General features: G+C 50.9%; 1 protein-coding gene across 1 annotated transcript in view; it reads left to right on the forward strand.

Moving 5' to 3' along the window:
* Positions 1-16,367, forward strand: part of LOC144123054 (cytochrome P450 4C1-like) — a 110,284-nt gene that overhangs the window by 47,538 nt on the left and 46,379 nt on the right. The window contains exons 7-9 of the mRNA XM_077655970.1: positions 1,904-2,155; positions 4,923-5,096; positions 6,456-6,522. Coding sequence (XP_077512096.1) covers positions 1,904-2,155; positions 4,923-5,096; positions 6,456-6,522 — 493 coding nt within the window. The remainder of the gene's footprint in view (positions 1-1,903; positions 2,156-4,922; positions 5,097-6,455; positions 6,523-16,367) is intronic.

Genomic DNA, 16,367 nt, shown 5'->3' on the forward strand with positions numbered 1-16,367 from the left:
GGGCCGCCACGTATAGCTACAAATAGGGTTCGAGGCTATCGGCCACGCGCTCCCGTGTACCTGCTCATATTGCTCATGACAGTACATTGCATCACTGTAATAAATACCTAGTTGAAAAAAATGTGCTGGTGTTCAAGTTGATAGCACGCCCGGCCCCAAATCTACGAGACAGCGGTTCGGCACGTAACTTTTTTGCTTCGTTGAGCTGTTCCTCTTTTAGGACGAACGGTTGCACCCCTTTGTTGCTCCCTGCGGACAAACATTTGAGCCCTATAGGAATGACCTGTGGCCAGTGTGGCCAGGCGAACGATTAGGCTCTCTGAATTTAGTCCCGAGAAGATCTAATGGTTCTGCCAACACGGACATTCTCCCGAAAGTACCAACGTTTGATCCAAAAGGACGAAAAAACGTTTAGAGTGTGGCAGCTGCCGCAGTTACGATACAGCCGCCAGCGGCCGCACGGATATAAGTCGCGCTGCAGGAAGGTCAAGCATGAGTCCTGCTCGGAACGCTCCACGTGTGTGGGAGGCCAGAGGCAGAAGAGTGCGGCTGCTTGAGAAATTCAGGGGGACACTTTGTTGACCTAAAGTGCGGTGAGGCGAAAGCCTTTAGCGCGGTGTTGCTGCTTGTGTCACCGATGTGTGGTTAAGATGTTGATTAAGGACACAATGGTTTACGAAGCTTAAATGTTGGAGACACTAGAGGGCGTTTGGGAGGCATCCGTCTGCTTCGGCGCCTTTCTGCAAACACTCCCTAGCGTCATAGAAATGGAGAACGGCATACTTGTTGGCAGGAAGTAGCGTAGTCGTTAGCACGCTCAGCTGCGGAACGGAGGAAAGGTGGTTCGAATCCCACCGTGCACAAGGGTTTTTTTTTTGTCGAATTGCTGGATATAACGGACGCCGGACAGGCCCATGGCCGTGAGTATATGAGCCATTAATGGCTGCCGCCCTATAAGGGAACGAACACTGTTGGGACGCTGCCCGCCGACGCGCTGCACGACAAGACGCGCCAACTCATTTCTCGCGCCATGAAGTTCTCGTTGTAATCCTCCCAGAACAGAAACACAGTCCACTTATGCGTGGCAGTAGCATCCAAACCAAATGCAGCAGTCGCAAAACGCAAGCAGCTATAGCTGCTCATGCTTATATAGCCCTGGTCATCCAGCGCATGACCAGTGCTAGTCTTCCGCATCACTACGGGTGTGATCGCCATTTATTTTCATTTTTGGAAGCGCGCATACCTGGAGCTAAGGACGGCGCCGGAAAAACACGAATTTCACATACGCACAGCTTTCTCAAGATGACTTTTAATTGACCTGTGTTTTCTTCGCACGTGTTAGAACGTTGACGGACACACATTTCCCCTCGCTTAAAGAACGCAGCTGAATGTGACGCTTCATTATTGCGCATAACCTTGATTTTATTTTCCATACAATCCCGGAATTCTCTAGCTCGTCTATTGGCGCAATCAAGATCTCGAAATGTGTACACGAAAGGCGCTGATTCGCAGCAAATTACGGCGATTTCCCTATACCAGAGGAGACTTACCTGCTATGCCGTCAGCGTTTCAACAAGGACCACTTTGCAGTTATGATAATTGGGACACTCCCGAGCACTAGCACGGTTGAGGCGATAGAAGAGAGAGGCGGTGTCGCGTAAGCGCCAAAGCCTTCATTGTTCTCTACTTGATGAAATGCTCCGTCGCACTTAGTACTGTCGAGAAGCGCAAATCAAAACCTCGAAAAAAAAAAGTTGCGCCTCTAAAGTGCCATCGGCTTGTGATTGTTCGGCGCGCAATTACGACTCCTGGCGCAAGAACTGAGCAGCGCTTTTCCCAGAAGCGCCCGCGGGCAGAATCATTGTGAAGTGACCGCCGCGGTTGCGGCCTCTTGCACAAACAGGTGATCGTGGATCGCCAGGAAGCCGACGCGGCCAGGCGTGCAGCGGCGCGGTCTGGCGACGTGGAGGAGGAGCGACCGGGCCTTCGCGCTTCGGTTGGCAAGGTGATGTCGACGCCGGCGGTTGCTGACGCCCAGGGAGCTCTTGGAGGCGCGGAGCGGCCGGCCTTCTTGGACCTGCTGTCAGAGTACTACCGCCGGGGCGTATTCAGTATCGAAGACATGAGGCAGGAGGTGGACACCTTCATGTTCGCGGTGAGCGCCACAAGCGACGCGAACCAAGGACGCGGCTTGCCGCTGGGAACACGATTGAAGTTAGGAGTGCCGAAGTCGATGAGTGTGAACATCGCAGGAATTAAGTGTGGCCTTATTGCACGTCACTGCGCAGGAATAAAGGCTGTCGAAGGCGGCAGCTGAGAGGAGGCTGCGCTGCTAGGCAACAGCACCTCTTGTACCGAAACTAACTAGCAAACTACGCCGTCCGCAGCGTGCAAAACACCGCAATGTTACTACGACCGCTCAAGCCTTCCTCTTGCGCCAAAATTCAGAGACAAAGCTTCACGTTGTCCCGTGAAGGCGTGTTTGCGTGAGCATTTTTAATTCGTACACAATTTTGAAAATCCATTGTTACGAATTTTCAAGCAAATCAATCAGCATAACTTTCAGTTGTTTTTTTATGGGGGAGTCGAAATGTTGATTCAGTAAGGTGTACTGAAGTGTAAAATAACAGAATTGTGTTTTATACCTGGGTTTGCGCTGGCTACCATTGTCAAAGAGCACGAGTAAACTGAGTTAAAAAGTCTGCTTCTTCATGGAGCTGGGCAAACTGAGACACGCCCATCTGGAGAGAATACGTTCTCCCGGAATGCGGCTTTGAAGCCGCCATTCAACAGGCACATCCTCATTGTCAACCGGCGCATCGGTTGTAGTAGCACTCCTGTACCATGACTTATAAACATCCCGTGGGGGGCAAGTGACTGCTTTCTCAGGAAGGCGTGAAGGTGGGAGCTTAACGATGTTACAGGAGCTCTGCTATTGCTCTAATTTTTGCAGCGAGGCTTGGATACGTCTACACTCGAAGCGTTTTGGTTCCGTTATGGTTCTTCCGCTACGGTTCAATAGTTTCGCACCTTTACGTCGCGCTGACCGTCTATTTCAAAGCCAGTTGGTTTGTTGCGTGTTCACGTTGAGCGTAAAAAAAAATAGGCTAGAGGACTGAGTGAAAGCTGGGGCACAGCGTTTAATTGCTATGAATTTTGAGGAGTGCTGTTCAACCTCCAGTTGGAACCTCATGCTTTTTTTCCTTCATGCTTCATTCTTCTTTAACACTTAATGAGCAAGCTTTCCAGCGCAATGAAGTCAAACTATGGTTTACACGGGCCATCCTTCAAAATCCTTAGGTTCGGAAAATCTTTGAAGCTTTCATTTGTTATTAAGAGGAGCCATTCCATGCAGATTTTCCCAGGCAATTGTTTTTCGTTGCCTCGTGTGTTGTGGCCATTTTAATTTGAACTTTCATACTGATAAGAGGGGAAGGTGGAAAGCCACCTCCTTTTATTTTGAACTTGTTGAGTATATGGCAGCCTTGTATACGTTTATGGAATCAAGCTCCTTTTCTTTCTAGCTTTCGATTAATCGTTCCTCACAGTAATGAGTCATGCAATTTAAAAGATGGAAAAGATGCATCGGAAGCCAAAGTTGGGCTGCGTCGTCGGAAGCGGTGCTCTGCATGGCAGACAGGTGGCGTCTAAAATATCGGCAAGAATGTCACGGACTGTTTCAATGGCGAAACCAGGGAGTATAAGCGAAGACACCCGTCATGTAATGTCTAAAATTGCGGAGAAGCAGCCTCACATTTGCCCTCTCAGCAAGCCCGGGAGCGTATCCATGGGCGTGTGAATTGTGCGATTTTACAAATGCGGGAAAATAGGAAGCCTGAAACATGGCGCAGCTACGAAATTAGCCATCAAAAAATAGGAGACTGAAGAGAACCTGCAGGATTCACTAATGAAATTTCACTTGCAAAAAAAATCGTACAGTTACCCATTAAGTGCAGGTTATGTATTTGCAATATTTGCAAGATGAAAACGTTAACGCTAATGCGAATACATTTTTATTTCTAAAGAAGAGTGGGATGACTCCACTGTCAACCAGTGCGAGTGCTGTTGTGGCCCCGGTCCGCAGCCTTGCCCTGCTGCTTCTGTCTTGTAAATACGTACTTTGAACGTGCTCTTCTACGTGCAACAATTCTTTCTATATGTAACAGACACGTCTAGAGCGTAAACGATGGGAGAATGGGCTTACACGTTCGATTAAGATAAGTGCGCTTGCAAAGAAGGCTAGCATGGGTTAAAACTTCGGCCATAATAAATGCGCTCATATGACCTCTCCCCTTTCTTTTCTTGGTCTTAGCCAGAGTATACGGTAGATGTTGAACACGTTTTTCTAATTTCACGACACGTTCAGTTAGCGTCAGTGCTACTTCATCGTCAACCACGTTGTTCATAATATGCCGCAGCGCAAGTGTTTTTCTTCTTTTTTTTTCCTGTTATGCATGGAATTATACAATAGAATACAAATCAAGACCTCTGTTGACTTCAGCTAGAGTCTCGAATTTTTGATAATTGCCAGAGAAAAGTTTTTATCCGCCGGGATATTTAATTATGTGCATTGTGCCTACATTTAAGAGTACTGTGCATTCGGATTTTTTACGTAAACTAACCTTACACGAGGACAGATGTCTTGCAAAAAAACCAGCACACATTTAGTGCTAACATATCTGCAAAATGACTGAACAAGGTACCAGCCTTTCTAATATGCCTTCGAACGCACGCCCTGCATAGAATTAAGAAAACATAAATAAATGCTGCTCGCATCAGAACTTTGCTTCACGCTCGATCAATCAAACTCGAATTCAGGAAAGGAGGAATTTGCTACCAATGTTTTGACAACAGTACCGTGGGAATTCCTTTCGTGATACAAGCCGCTTCCCACAGCTGTTCTGCCGTCACGCTCCCTTCAGGGTCACGACACGTCGGCCCAGACACTCACCTGGACGCTGTTCGCGCTGGCCATCAACCCTGAAATTCAGCGAAAAGTGCACATGGAGCTGGACAGCGTCTTCGCGCAACAGTCAACCAGAAACATGACGAAGAGCGACGTAGCTAGCCTGACGTACCTGGACCGCGTCATAAAGGTGCGTGTTACTTGGGGAAGACACGCCGGCAATGAAAAAGCGTGCGCCGAGAGCATTTCCTCGTGAAATTAACCTCGCCTTATTTGCCGCCCGTGTCTTGGCCACTGCCCCGCAGTGGTTATATGCCACCTTTTTTTGAGGCCAACCAGCCAACCTCGCCTTTGTCACGCTGCTACGGTTCCCCGCGGACTGCTTTCCTGGTTCGTTAGGCTGGCCACACCCGGCAAGGAAGGACCAAATATACATATAATGTAGCCCTTCCCCCGTTCCTTGTCCTTGCTTTCACAGATCGGCGGTATCGATAGAAAACCGGCATTTCGCCAAGGCTATTTCTAGTGTGTAAATTCCGGCAACACTACGTAGAACACAGGCACCTAGCGCGTCACCATCCGTCACCGGGTATACTTCGAGTTAGCCGCATTATCTTGACCAGAACGTTCTCACCATTTAGTTTCGGACTGGTGTTGACGCTTAGAAATGAAAACAGCTGGAAGGTGGACGCTCCTTATTTACAGATTGAGTAGGGGTCACCAGGACGCAGTACTGAAGTGAGAACATGAAATTTGATTAGATTTCACATCCTGTGGTAGATGGAAACCTTTTTAAAAGAGGTATATTTGACGCGATGCGTTATTTTTCTATGATATTAATAGCCTCAAAGCGAGCACAGTCATCAATGTAACGCCGTAAGACGAATACGATCGAGAATAGCAGCTGAATCGTAAAATATTTCAAGCAACTCTTTAAGTAAATAATTAAAATAATAGTAATAGACGCATTTAGAATTATCGTTAAACACGGCAAAGACTAGATTTGTTCTTTGAGTTCTATGACTTTCCTTATGGTGTATTCCACGGCGGCAGCTGTATCGTGTAGGTTTTCGTGGGGATTACGACACCGTCTTCGTCCCCTGATCAGTTGTTGCACGTTAGTCGTGGCAGTAAGCTCGACGATGCCAAAGCTCTCAGATTACGTGACGACTGCCCAAAAACAACAGGCAATGCAGTGCCGTGCTCGCTGTCTGATTAATTAGGGTATTCACCCTGCGTTCACGTAAATGGGGTCAGCTTAATGGGCCTCGTCGCTGGAGTGGCCCCTCTTGCAAGGGAGGCTGCACTTTTCCCAGTTTATTTCTCGCCCTCGGTTCAGAATGGGGAGTTTTGAAGCGTTTCGCTCTCCATGCGAATTGATATTGGAGTAATTTATAACACCGCGTCTTCGCGATCAGGTAATAATCTGTTTATTGTCGCAATCGTGCTCGCCGGGGGTCTCACGTTGTGAATGATTTGTGGGTGATTCGAAGCCCTCACGCGATGTGTACTATGAAAGTTCTTTATGCCCTCGCTTTTTCTGTTGCAGGAGACCATGCGCATCTTCACCATAGTCCCTTGGGTCGGACGATCGCTGACGGAGCCCTTGAAAATCGGTACTTCATATCCACGTAATTGTCGTGCGCTATCTAATCCACTAATAGGAGTCCTTATGAGATGAAGCACCATCCTTCCCTATCGAAAATTTCACAGGGCTGGTCAGAGACTGCCAATGGTCTGTATAGAGCGTCTAAAAAATTTTTGTTATCGAAATGCTTTGAGAAATTGGAGCTTAGCATCTACCCCATAATCTCTCCTCTTTAATCACGTTTTTATAAGCAAGTTTTCGCGCCAAGCATGGTGCGAACTGAGATAGAAACCATATGGTTCACTTGGAAAAGTTATGTAGGCTTAGCTAACGATATGGACCACTGTTTAAGCCAGCACACTGAAGGTGACGTGACCGAAATCAGACGCTTGATATTATTAGAGAGTCGCAGTAGCCCAGGAGAACTTAGCTGGGGCCGCTGACTGTTTTCTGTAAAACAAGTGAACCCTATAGAGCACTGTAGAGCCATTAATTTTTATCTGGTATAACGTAAGGTATTCAGCGCGTTGAAAATTAGTGCAATCTAGTTTTAAAGTATACGTACCATGAGAATTTGTTGATGGACCGTCACACTGTACATATAAATTTGCATTCATAACAAAAAATATGTTAGCAATTCCAAAGCACCAGCGGCCCAATGCGCCAAAATCTTTTATTCCCACACACTCTCTCACAACTTGCTTGCAGCGCAGTGGAAACTGCGAGAGCGAGGTGATGAATTCCTCCCGTATGCTTTTGTCATGCGCCCGCAATGCTAGCACGCAGGCCTGGAAGGTAGCCAGTTTTGCAATCATCTTCCACTTCTCTGTGGGCGAAAGGTCAGTTATGTACAGAATTTATTTTGAGGTATTTCGATTCCGGCCGCTGTGGTCGAATTTCAATGGAGGCCTGTGTACTGTGCGATGTCCATGCACGTTAAAGAACCGCAGGTGGTCAAAATTTCCGGAGCCCTTCACTACTGCGTCCCTCAGAGACTGAGTCGCTCTAGGACGTTAAACCCACGTAATCCATATTTTGAGGCAATTAAAACGAAATGAGAGAAATAGTGCATGTACCCGCATTCATTTATTGTAACGAACTTACAGCCAATTATAATGAAAAGCGGGCAAATAAGTTTTTGCCTGCCCGAGGGTGTAAAATATTGGGGAGAGAGTTCCTTACGACAGTAGAGCAAGAAAATGCGGGCTCGGGGAGACTCCCGTGATCTCCCCACGGACGTAGCTTGCATGAATGGGTTTTAGTGAAATGGAATTAGGAAGCATGGAATTGGTTATGAGAATTAGGTAGAGATTGGGGACAGGGAGGTATTTGGTAATTTATACTGATAGAGTCCAGCTCCTCTTCAAGCCCCCCTAGAGGGCAAGCAATTAATGTTCGTCAGATTTGTGGCCTGCGGCCTCCAAGTGTACCTCCATACCACGCAACGTTCGCCGGTGTCTCCGAGTCTTTGAGACAGGGAACCCTAGCAGAGGCAACAAACTCGGGTCGCCTCGCCCAAGACACGTTCCCGCCTTCCAAACTCCTCGACTAATAAAGACCCGTGTTTTCACTCACCTTCGGGTGTTTCGGCTCATACTCCAAGGTGCTTGTTCACATGCGGGAACTTTTGACGGTATTCAGACCCAGCACGGAATGTTCACCTGCTCACAGTGATTTTTTGAGGACATGAGTGGGGGCATAAAAGGACTTTGCAGGAGTCCTTTTATGTCCTTACTTCTGCTCTCACGCACCTACAGAGGTACGGGCACCCTTATTGAATAGTGCCGCGAATATTTGCAGTTTTTGTTCGTTTTTCAAATCTGCCGCCACACCACTTTATCGCTTTCTTTGCGACGCAAGACGCGACTAGATTTATCTCGATTGCTCGCAGCCAGGCAGAGCTGATTCTACGTTGTTCCGGAATGGTCTAGTAACTTTGCACTCTTTATCTCGAAAGTTCGCTATCAGCTTTAAATTGAGCACGGCCGACAGCGGCGGGCATTCCGTTCGACGACCGGCGAGCACGCTTGTCGCATTCGCCGCCGCCGAGTGATTCAGTCCATTTTGGGTGCAAGTCATCCCAATAAACAGTTTTCTTTTAGAAGACCCTTTTGTCCGTCTTCATCGCTGCTTCGACTGCCGTCTGGTGGAGATGCGGGGTAGCCTTCCATGTTCCGGACGCCCCCTTCAAGTCGTAAAGCCAGCCCTCAGCGCTTCGCACCCGAGGACTAGCCAGCAGCTCATCGAGCCAGCCGACGTCTCCAGGGAGAGGAGCCTGAGTTCGGGAAACTGCCGGACCGCACCAGACAGCGAAAAGATGCAGCTACGAGCACCGCAACCTCGCCGAAGATGTCGACACCGATCATACTGCAGCAGCCGCGGGTGCCGCCAACTTTCAATGAATCCCTAGGCAAAGACCCTAAAGAATGGTTGGACCAATTTGAGCGCGTGGCGTCATTCAACAAGTGGGATGATGTGGCGAAAATTGGACACGTGTTCTTCTCATTGGATGGCTCCGCACGCACGTGGTACGAAAACTACGAGTCGTGCCTTACTACATGGGAGCTATTCAAGAGAGAACTATTGAAGGTATTCACCAGTGTCGTGAGGAAAGAAAGAGCCGAACGACTCCTGGAGTCCAGGATCCAGCTTCCGAATGAGCCCGTCCGCGGTTACGTCGAGGAGATGAAGCGCCTATTTCGCCGCGCCGACCCCGAGATGACCGAGGAAAAGAAAGTTCAGTTTGTGAATGCACGGCGTAAAAGAACAACTCTTTGGCAGCCTCGTCCGCCAGCCGCCAAAAACAGTCGAGGAATTCATGCAAGAAGCCTGTACGATTGAGAAGACCCTCGACGTCCGAGCTCGGCAGTGCAATCGCCCTTCCTCTGCCTGTGCAATCCGATCAGACACGACGGCCACCACCAGCGACAGCTTGCGGGAAGTTATCCGCAAAATCGTCTGAGAGGAGCTACGCCGATTACTGCCATCCTCCCCATAGCCACAAGCAGCGAATCTGATGGATGTGGTACCCCGATGGCCACAGAACCCCAGGCCAAACCTACGCCGCTGCCGTAAGGACTGCTCAGCCCCAACGACAACCCCTACGTCCTCCACGAGATGAGCCACTTGTTCCACAACGCCGCCTCCCAGCCCCCGCCCGTCCAGCCTATGACCGACGCTCAATCCCCAGGAAATGCGACGCCTGGAGGACTTCCGACAACCGGCCGTTGTGCTTCCATTGCGGTGAGGCCGGCCATATTCTTCGTCACTGCCCGTATCGACGTATCGATCTTCGAGGATTTGCCGCTGACGCCCTACGACCACGCTTCGGATAACGTCCGCAGGAAATCGACTAGTACCTGTGTCGCGAGGAGTACACGCCGAACCGCTTTTCGAGCTCACCATCGCCGTCAACCTCGCGCTTTGCGTCGCCACGCCGCAGCTACGCAGCCGTTGTACGAGGAAGGTCTCCCAACCCCCGTAGGGGAAACTAAAGGCAGCAACCTCTGGAGGTGAGGTTGCTCACGAGCGAAACGCTGAAAATCCTCCACCGACCACGCCTCATGAAGACGCTGAACCCGCGACGCCGCATGAAGAACCTACTCTCGCTGCACCGACGCCGCACAAAATGACAACCCCAACCACGACGCAAACTGCCTTTAAAACGACGACGCCACCCAGAAAAGCTTCGACCACACACCACACCCGCGACTCACATACGCGACGAAGCCGTGACCCGACGCCGAGAGCGACATGCAATGCAAGATCCAGGTCCTCCGACTTAAAAGTGACTATCGACGGCCTGAAAGTTACCGCTCTAGTCGATACAGGAGCCGATTACTCGGTGATGAATGGAGCATTCGCTGCGCTGTTGAGAAAAGTCACAACGGCTTGGGACGGCCCACAAATTCGCACCGCAGGGGGCCACCTCATTACGCCATCAGGAAGATGCTGTGATGACCCCCATAATGCGCAGGTCCACACGGGACGGAGAGGCAAAGAGACACCGTATGGCTCAGTTTAAACAAACAGGTATATTCAATAATTACACATGATTAGGATTATACATCAGAGGCTGGGGCGTCCGAGCTTACGTGCCGACGACTTCATGGGGGCGATGGAGTGGCTCCGGAGTTGTGCTCGAGCGGTTGCTGGCAGAAGCTGCACGCCGTCGGGCTTCGGCGCTGAAGGCCCTCTTCGCGAACGATGTCGTCCTGCTCGGCTTGCGTGTATGCAGTAGAATTTCAATAGTCGTCCGTTTCTTCGAGGATGGTTCCCAAACCCTTCCTCTAGTGTCGTTCGGCTTGGAAGATGAACAGGAGGCGAGCTTGTAGATGATGACAGCAGAGCATAATTTTTTAACAGAACAAACTTTGCACTACTTTACTCATCGACCGGGCAGGTTAGTGCCTAAGTAGCATCACATTACATGCTAAGCATGGAGCCCCAGCTCAGACTGGACTGCATCCGTTTACATGTGCTTTTAAGCACTTGATTAACAAAGGACTAAGGGCGGTCATTTCCAGTGGCCCGCCCAAAGCATCAATTCTCCAATCCAAAATAACATGCGAGATGGGGACCACCCCTTTGGGTTGGGCTTAGCCTCGAACCCAGAGTCTGTTAACAATACAAACTAAATAAACAACAAAAACGCCACCACTCTCTCTCAAGTGAGAGTATACACAGGCTCTCTCTTCGGAGCTAATTCACTAGCGCCTGTCTTTCCACATTCTTGGCGAGTACTGCCTGTCCGCCATGACAGGTGTCCGTCGCGGCCCTTCTGGGAAGCTGTGGGTGCCTTCCCGGCGATAGCCCACGACAAAGGGGGGGGGGGAAGAATGTTGTCCCAGTGGCCCGGAAATTGGGGAGGATAAAGCCTGTTTCCCCGGGGCGGCGGCGGGTCCGGTTTTTCTGGTCGTCACTCAAAGAGCATGGCTGGGTAATTGATGATGCCGCTGTCACGGGTCTCCGTCTACGCCGCGCCGTCGAACGTGGATCCTCGTAGCATACACGAAATGTCACACTCGCTCACCCTCCAGAAGAATGTTCTCCGAACATTTGAGTCCACGCAGCTCCCCTTGTCTTTCTGAATCGCCTCGCACAGTGCGTCCGACAAAACACTTTTCGCTGCACTCAACACCACTGCACAACACCATATGCCTCCGCTGTCAATACTGGCGTCTCCAGGGGCAGCACTGATCTTTTACAGATAAACATGAAACTCAGCACCCAAGCCTCTCCTTTCTAGTCCAAACTGGATGAAATAAATTTACCACAGTTACAAAGGAGCTCCCACTTCTAGCACGATCACGGCACAGACAAAAATATAGATAACGAAAGGAAGTAGGGCAGGTTCTGCATGCGCTCCGCATGCTCTCCTGTGAAGGTGTTACTTAATGACAGAAAGGTTTAACTACCAACTCCGATAACTTAACACATAAGCACATAGCAATGTTATGAGCTGCGGCATCACACAATTCTAACCAGTTCACAACTCCGCTCTGTTTACGCCATTAGTCCGACTAAGCTTTCCGATTTCGCAGCGGATATCGGCCTTCATGAGTCATACTAAGTAAGTCTGTGCCCCTTTGTCTGCTTTGGGACTCGCGAGGGCTCGTGGCAGGAGCCTCTCCTGGCGTTATCTGCGCGGCAACCTCGCGCGCTTCTTCTTCTAGCAATGCATGAAGTAAATCCGGTGGCATTCCGGCCGTCACCTCGGGCGCCTGCCGAACAAATGCAGGAGAGGGCGTTTCTTGCGAACTATCTGCGCGCTCCGCTTCACTTCTGTCCCCATCAAAATCCGCGCTTTCCCTTTCCTCATTTCGTGAATACTGAATCGGTGCCGACTTGAGGCGATTTGCGTGTATCCTTATCAAACGCCGGTTCACGTCTCGGACTCTGAAGTTTACCGGAGAAAGCTTCTCGACAACCTCGCACGGTCCTCTCCACTTCGTCTGGAACTTACGAGCTAGCCCAATCTGCCTTTGGCAGTTTTCAATGTACACGCTGTCCCCCACATCAAACGGCGCGTCTCTAGCACTGCGATCGTGCACCTCCTTCCTGCGCTTCGCCGCTTTCTTTAAGGACTCCTTTGCGATGTCCATCGCCTCTTGCAAGCGCGATTCTAGCTCAACCTTATAGTCGTCCAGTGAAGCGTATGGGACACGACGGGGGCCCTCTGGCACTTCACTAGGCTGGTCCGGGTCTCGGCCGTAGAGAAGAAAGAATGGCGATTCGCCCGTGCTCTCGTGTGCTGCGGAATTGTAGGCAAACAGTGCATACGGGAGCCACAAGTCCCAGTCCCGCTGGTCGCGCGAAACAAAATGCGACAGGAACCCGGCCACGGTTTGGTTCAGTCGCTCCACCGCGCCGTTGCAAGCCGGATGGTACGGTGTTGTCTGCTTCTTAGCGATCTTAAGCAGCTCGCAAACTCTCCTCATTAGCTGCGACACGAAGTTCGTTCCCCGATCTGTCAAGAGTTGCCTCGGGGGTCCATGTCGGAGCATGATCTGTTCGACAAATGCTCTTGCAACCGTGTCTGCCTTCTGATCTGGGAGTGCTACCGCTTCCGCGTATTTGAAAGGTGATCGACAAATACTAAAATGTACTTGTTTCCGGGAGTGGTCGTGGGCAATGGGCCCATTATGTCCATACCTGTCCGCTCGAAGGGAGCCGAAACCTCAGGGAACGGCTGAATTGGAGCTGGTCTTCGTCCCTTGGGTGTTTTTCTTTCGAGACAGGAATGACACTTCGCACAGTAGTCTCTAACATCCTGTCGCATGCCACTCCAAAAGTACAAACGCTCCACACACCTGCGTGTCTTCGCTACGCCAAAATGACCGGCGCATGGCGCATCGTGAAACGCGCGAAGAACCCTTTCTGTCCACGACCGAGGTATGACGACTCTCTCCCAAGCGGTTTTCTCGGGTCTCCCTTTCCTGGTTGGCCTCGTGCGCCGACACAGGGTGCCGTCTTTGCCAATGAAATAACGTAGCTGTTCGGGGTGAGACGGTGCGCCCTCTAAGCTTTCGATTATTCGCTTCAGGTCAGGATCTTTGCACTGCTCTGTGCGTAATTCGGCGGGGTCGACTACGGGGACAAACTCATCTATAGCTGCCACGGCAGCTGTGCGGCTGAGTGCATCAGCATTCAGATGTGTCTTTCCTGACTTGTGCTCAACTTCAAAGCAGTATTCCTGCAGGTGTAGATTCCATCTAGCGAGTCGCGAGCTAGGGTCCCTGACACTCATCACCCATTTCAGAGGATGGCAGTCTGTGACTAGCTTGAATTTGCGGCCGTAAAGGTAGCATCTGAAGTGCTTTACTGCCCAGACAACGGCGAGGCACTCCCTTTCCGTAGCTCCGTACTTTTGCTCTGTGGGGCTCAGCTGTCGGCTAGCAAAAGCAACGGGATGTTCTTTGCCCTCGATAACCTGAGATAGCACGGCACCAACTGCGAACTTTGACGCATCTGTGGCCATAACGAAGGGCCAATTAAAATCCGGGTGGCGCAACAGCGGTGCACTCATTAGCTTCCTTTTCAGGGCCCCAAAAGCATTCTCCGCGTTTTCGTCCCAGCGAAAGGCGACATTTTTGGCTGTTAAGGCGGTGAGCGGCTTAGCGAGCTTGGCGAACTCTTCTATGTGCCTTCGGTAGTAACCGATCAGGCCGAGAAACTGCCGGACCTGGCGGACGCTAGTCGGGGATGGAAAATCCGAGACACACCTTAGTTTCTCAGGGTCCGGTCGCACGCCGTCAGCTGAAACAACGTGCCCGAGGTATTTCACCTCGTTTTTGAGGAATTGGCACTTAGAGGGCTTCAGCTTGAGACCCGCTGCTCTTAGTCGCACCAAAACCTGCTCAATATCGCGCAAATGGTTATCAAAACTGTCACTGTATATGATAATGTCATCCATATACACGAAGCACAGCCTCCCCAGAAGACCTGCCAGGATAACATCAGCGGTTCTCTGCCAGACAGCAGGGCTGTTGGCCAGACCCATCGGCATTCTTTTCCATTCATAGTGCCCTGAGGGCGTGTTGAATGCCGTTTTCTCGGCATCTGCCGGATCCATTGCTATCTGCCAGAATCCCGCCGCCATGTCCACTACCGTGAAGTACCTGGCAGAGCCCAGCTGAGAAAGCGTCTCCTGTATATTGGGGATGGGGTATGGATCAATGCGAGTTACGGCATTTAGATTGCGGTAGTCCACTACCAATCGATACGAGCCATCTGGCTTTTCCACCAATAGTGCTGGTGCTCCCCAGGGTGACTTTCAGTGTTCGACAATGCCGCGGTCAATCAGGTCCTGCACCTGCCGCTCCATCTCCTCACGTTGGGAGTAAGGAATCCTGTACGCACGCTGGTAAACGGGCGATGAAGTGCCGGTTTCTATCCTGTGCTTTATAACGCCACAGCAGCCCAAATCCAGGTTGGACGCGGCGAATACCTCCGAGTAGTCGTTCAGCAAACCAGCCAGAGCCTCCCTCTCCCTGGATTTTACGTGAGAAAGATCGAACGACACCTTTGGAGCAACCGAAGGACTAGTATGCTCTACAGTTGCGAGTACCGTATCGGTGGGCTCACGTTGCTCTATCGCAGAGGTGAAGAAAGCCAATGTTTTGTTCTTGGGAAGGCTCAGTGGCTGCTGGCTACAGTTAACCACCCGTAGGGGCACTCTGTGGGCGTCATTAACTGTCACGAGGCACGCGGCTGCCTTCAGGCCATTGCTGACAGAGTCGACCGGCTCAAGCACTCCCACGGCGCCGCTCTCTACATCTGAAGGCACAAACGCGTACAAAATGTGCTCCGACCAAGGAAGGACGACCGCCTCATCGACCAGCCTGACGGCAACCCGCGAATATACCTTCTCCAATGATCCCACTGTTTGACGGGTGTCAATATCGGTAATGCGAATCTCAGCCCCTCTCCTGTTCAAAAACGGAACTTTTGAGCCGCCCGCATTAACCTCTTCCTCAGAGAATGAGACTACTACCTTCCCTTTTCTCAAAAAATCCTGCCCTAATATACCTGACACTCCGTTTGGCAGAGACACCGTGTCCGGGCATACGTAGCAGGGGTGCTCCAATGCAATTCCGCCGAGAGAGAAGTGTAACCGGTAGAGTCCACTTATGCCAAGAGGATCCCCCGTTATGCCTACAAATTTGGTTGCCATACCACCAGACGCTTCCAACACCTCGCGGTCCCCCTTCCTTCGAAGCGTGTTAAAACTGCTCTCCTTACGCAATGTCACCTTTGACCCCGTGTCTATCAACAATTCCATACAACAACCATTTAACTTGCAACGCACAACAGGGCATGCCTCGTCGGCCACACAAACTACCACCACCTCATCATCTACTGCTCCCTCCCCACGCTCCTCAGGCTGGGGAGTACTAACTAGTTTTTTGACTCGGTATCTGGAGTCCCGCTGTCGGCTTGCTTAGGGCGTGTCTCGCCTGCTTCTCTTTGTGGCTCCCCACGGCGCACGTTTTGGCAGAACCTGGCGATGTGTCCGCGACCCTGGCAAGCGAAGCATACGATTTCTTCAAAATCTCGCATACCGCGCCTGTAGCTTTGTGGCGGTCTCCGGTTTCCAGCGAATGGGCGCTGTTGAGCGCGCGCTTCAACCTGGCGTTCTACCTGCTGAGTTAGCAGCTGTTCCAAGCGATCTAACCGCTCTGTCAAGAGAGCAACCTCAGGGTTGAGCACCGCTCTCTCTATGACGCGTACTCTCGCTGCGGCTGTCGTTAACGCCTCATTTTGTTCCTCATCCAATGCGGCCTCCACGGCTTGGTCGAAATTGCTCGGCTTGCGCGAGAGCACGAACCGGCGCACGGGGTCTTGCAGACCAGCCACGAACAAAGCGGTCAT

Source organism: Amblyomma americanum, chromosome 1 (assembly GCF_052857255.1).
Source record: "Amblyomma americanum isolate KBUSLIRL-KWMA chromosome 1, ASM5285725v1, whole genome shotgun sequence".
In the NCBI taxonomy this organism is placed as follows: Eukaryota; Metazoa; Arthropoda; class Arachnida; order Ixodida; family Ixodidae; genus Amblyomma; species Amblyomma americanum.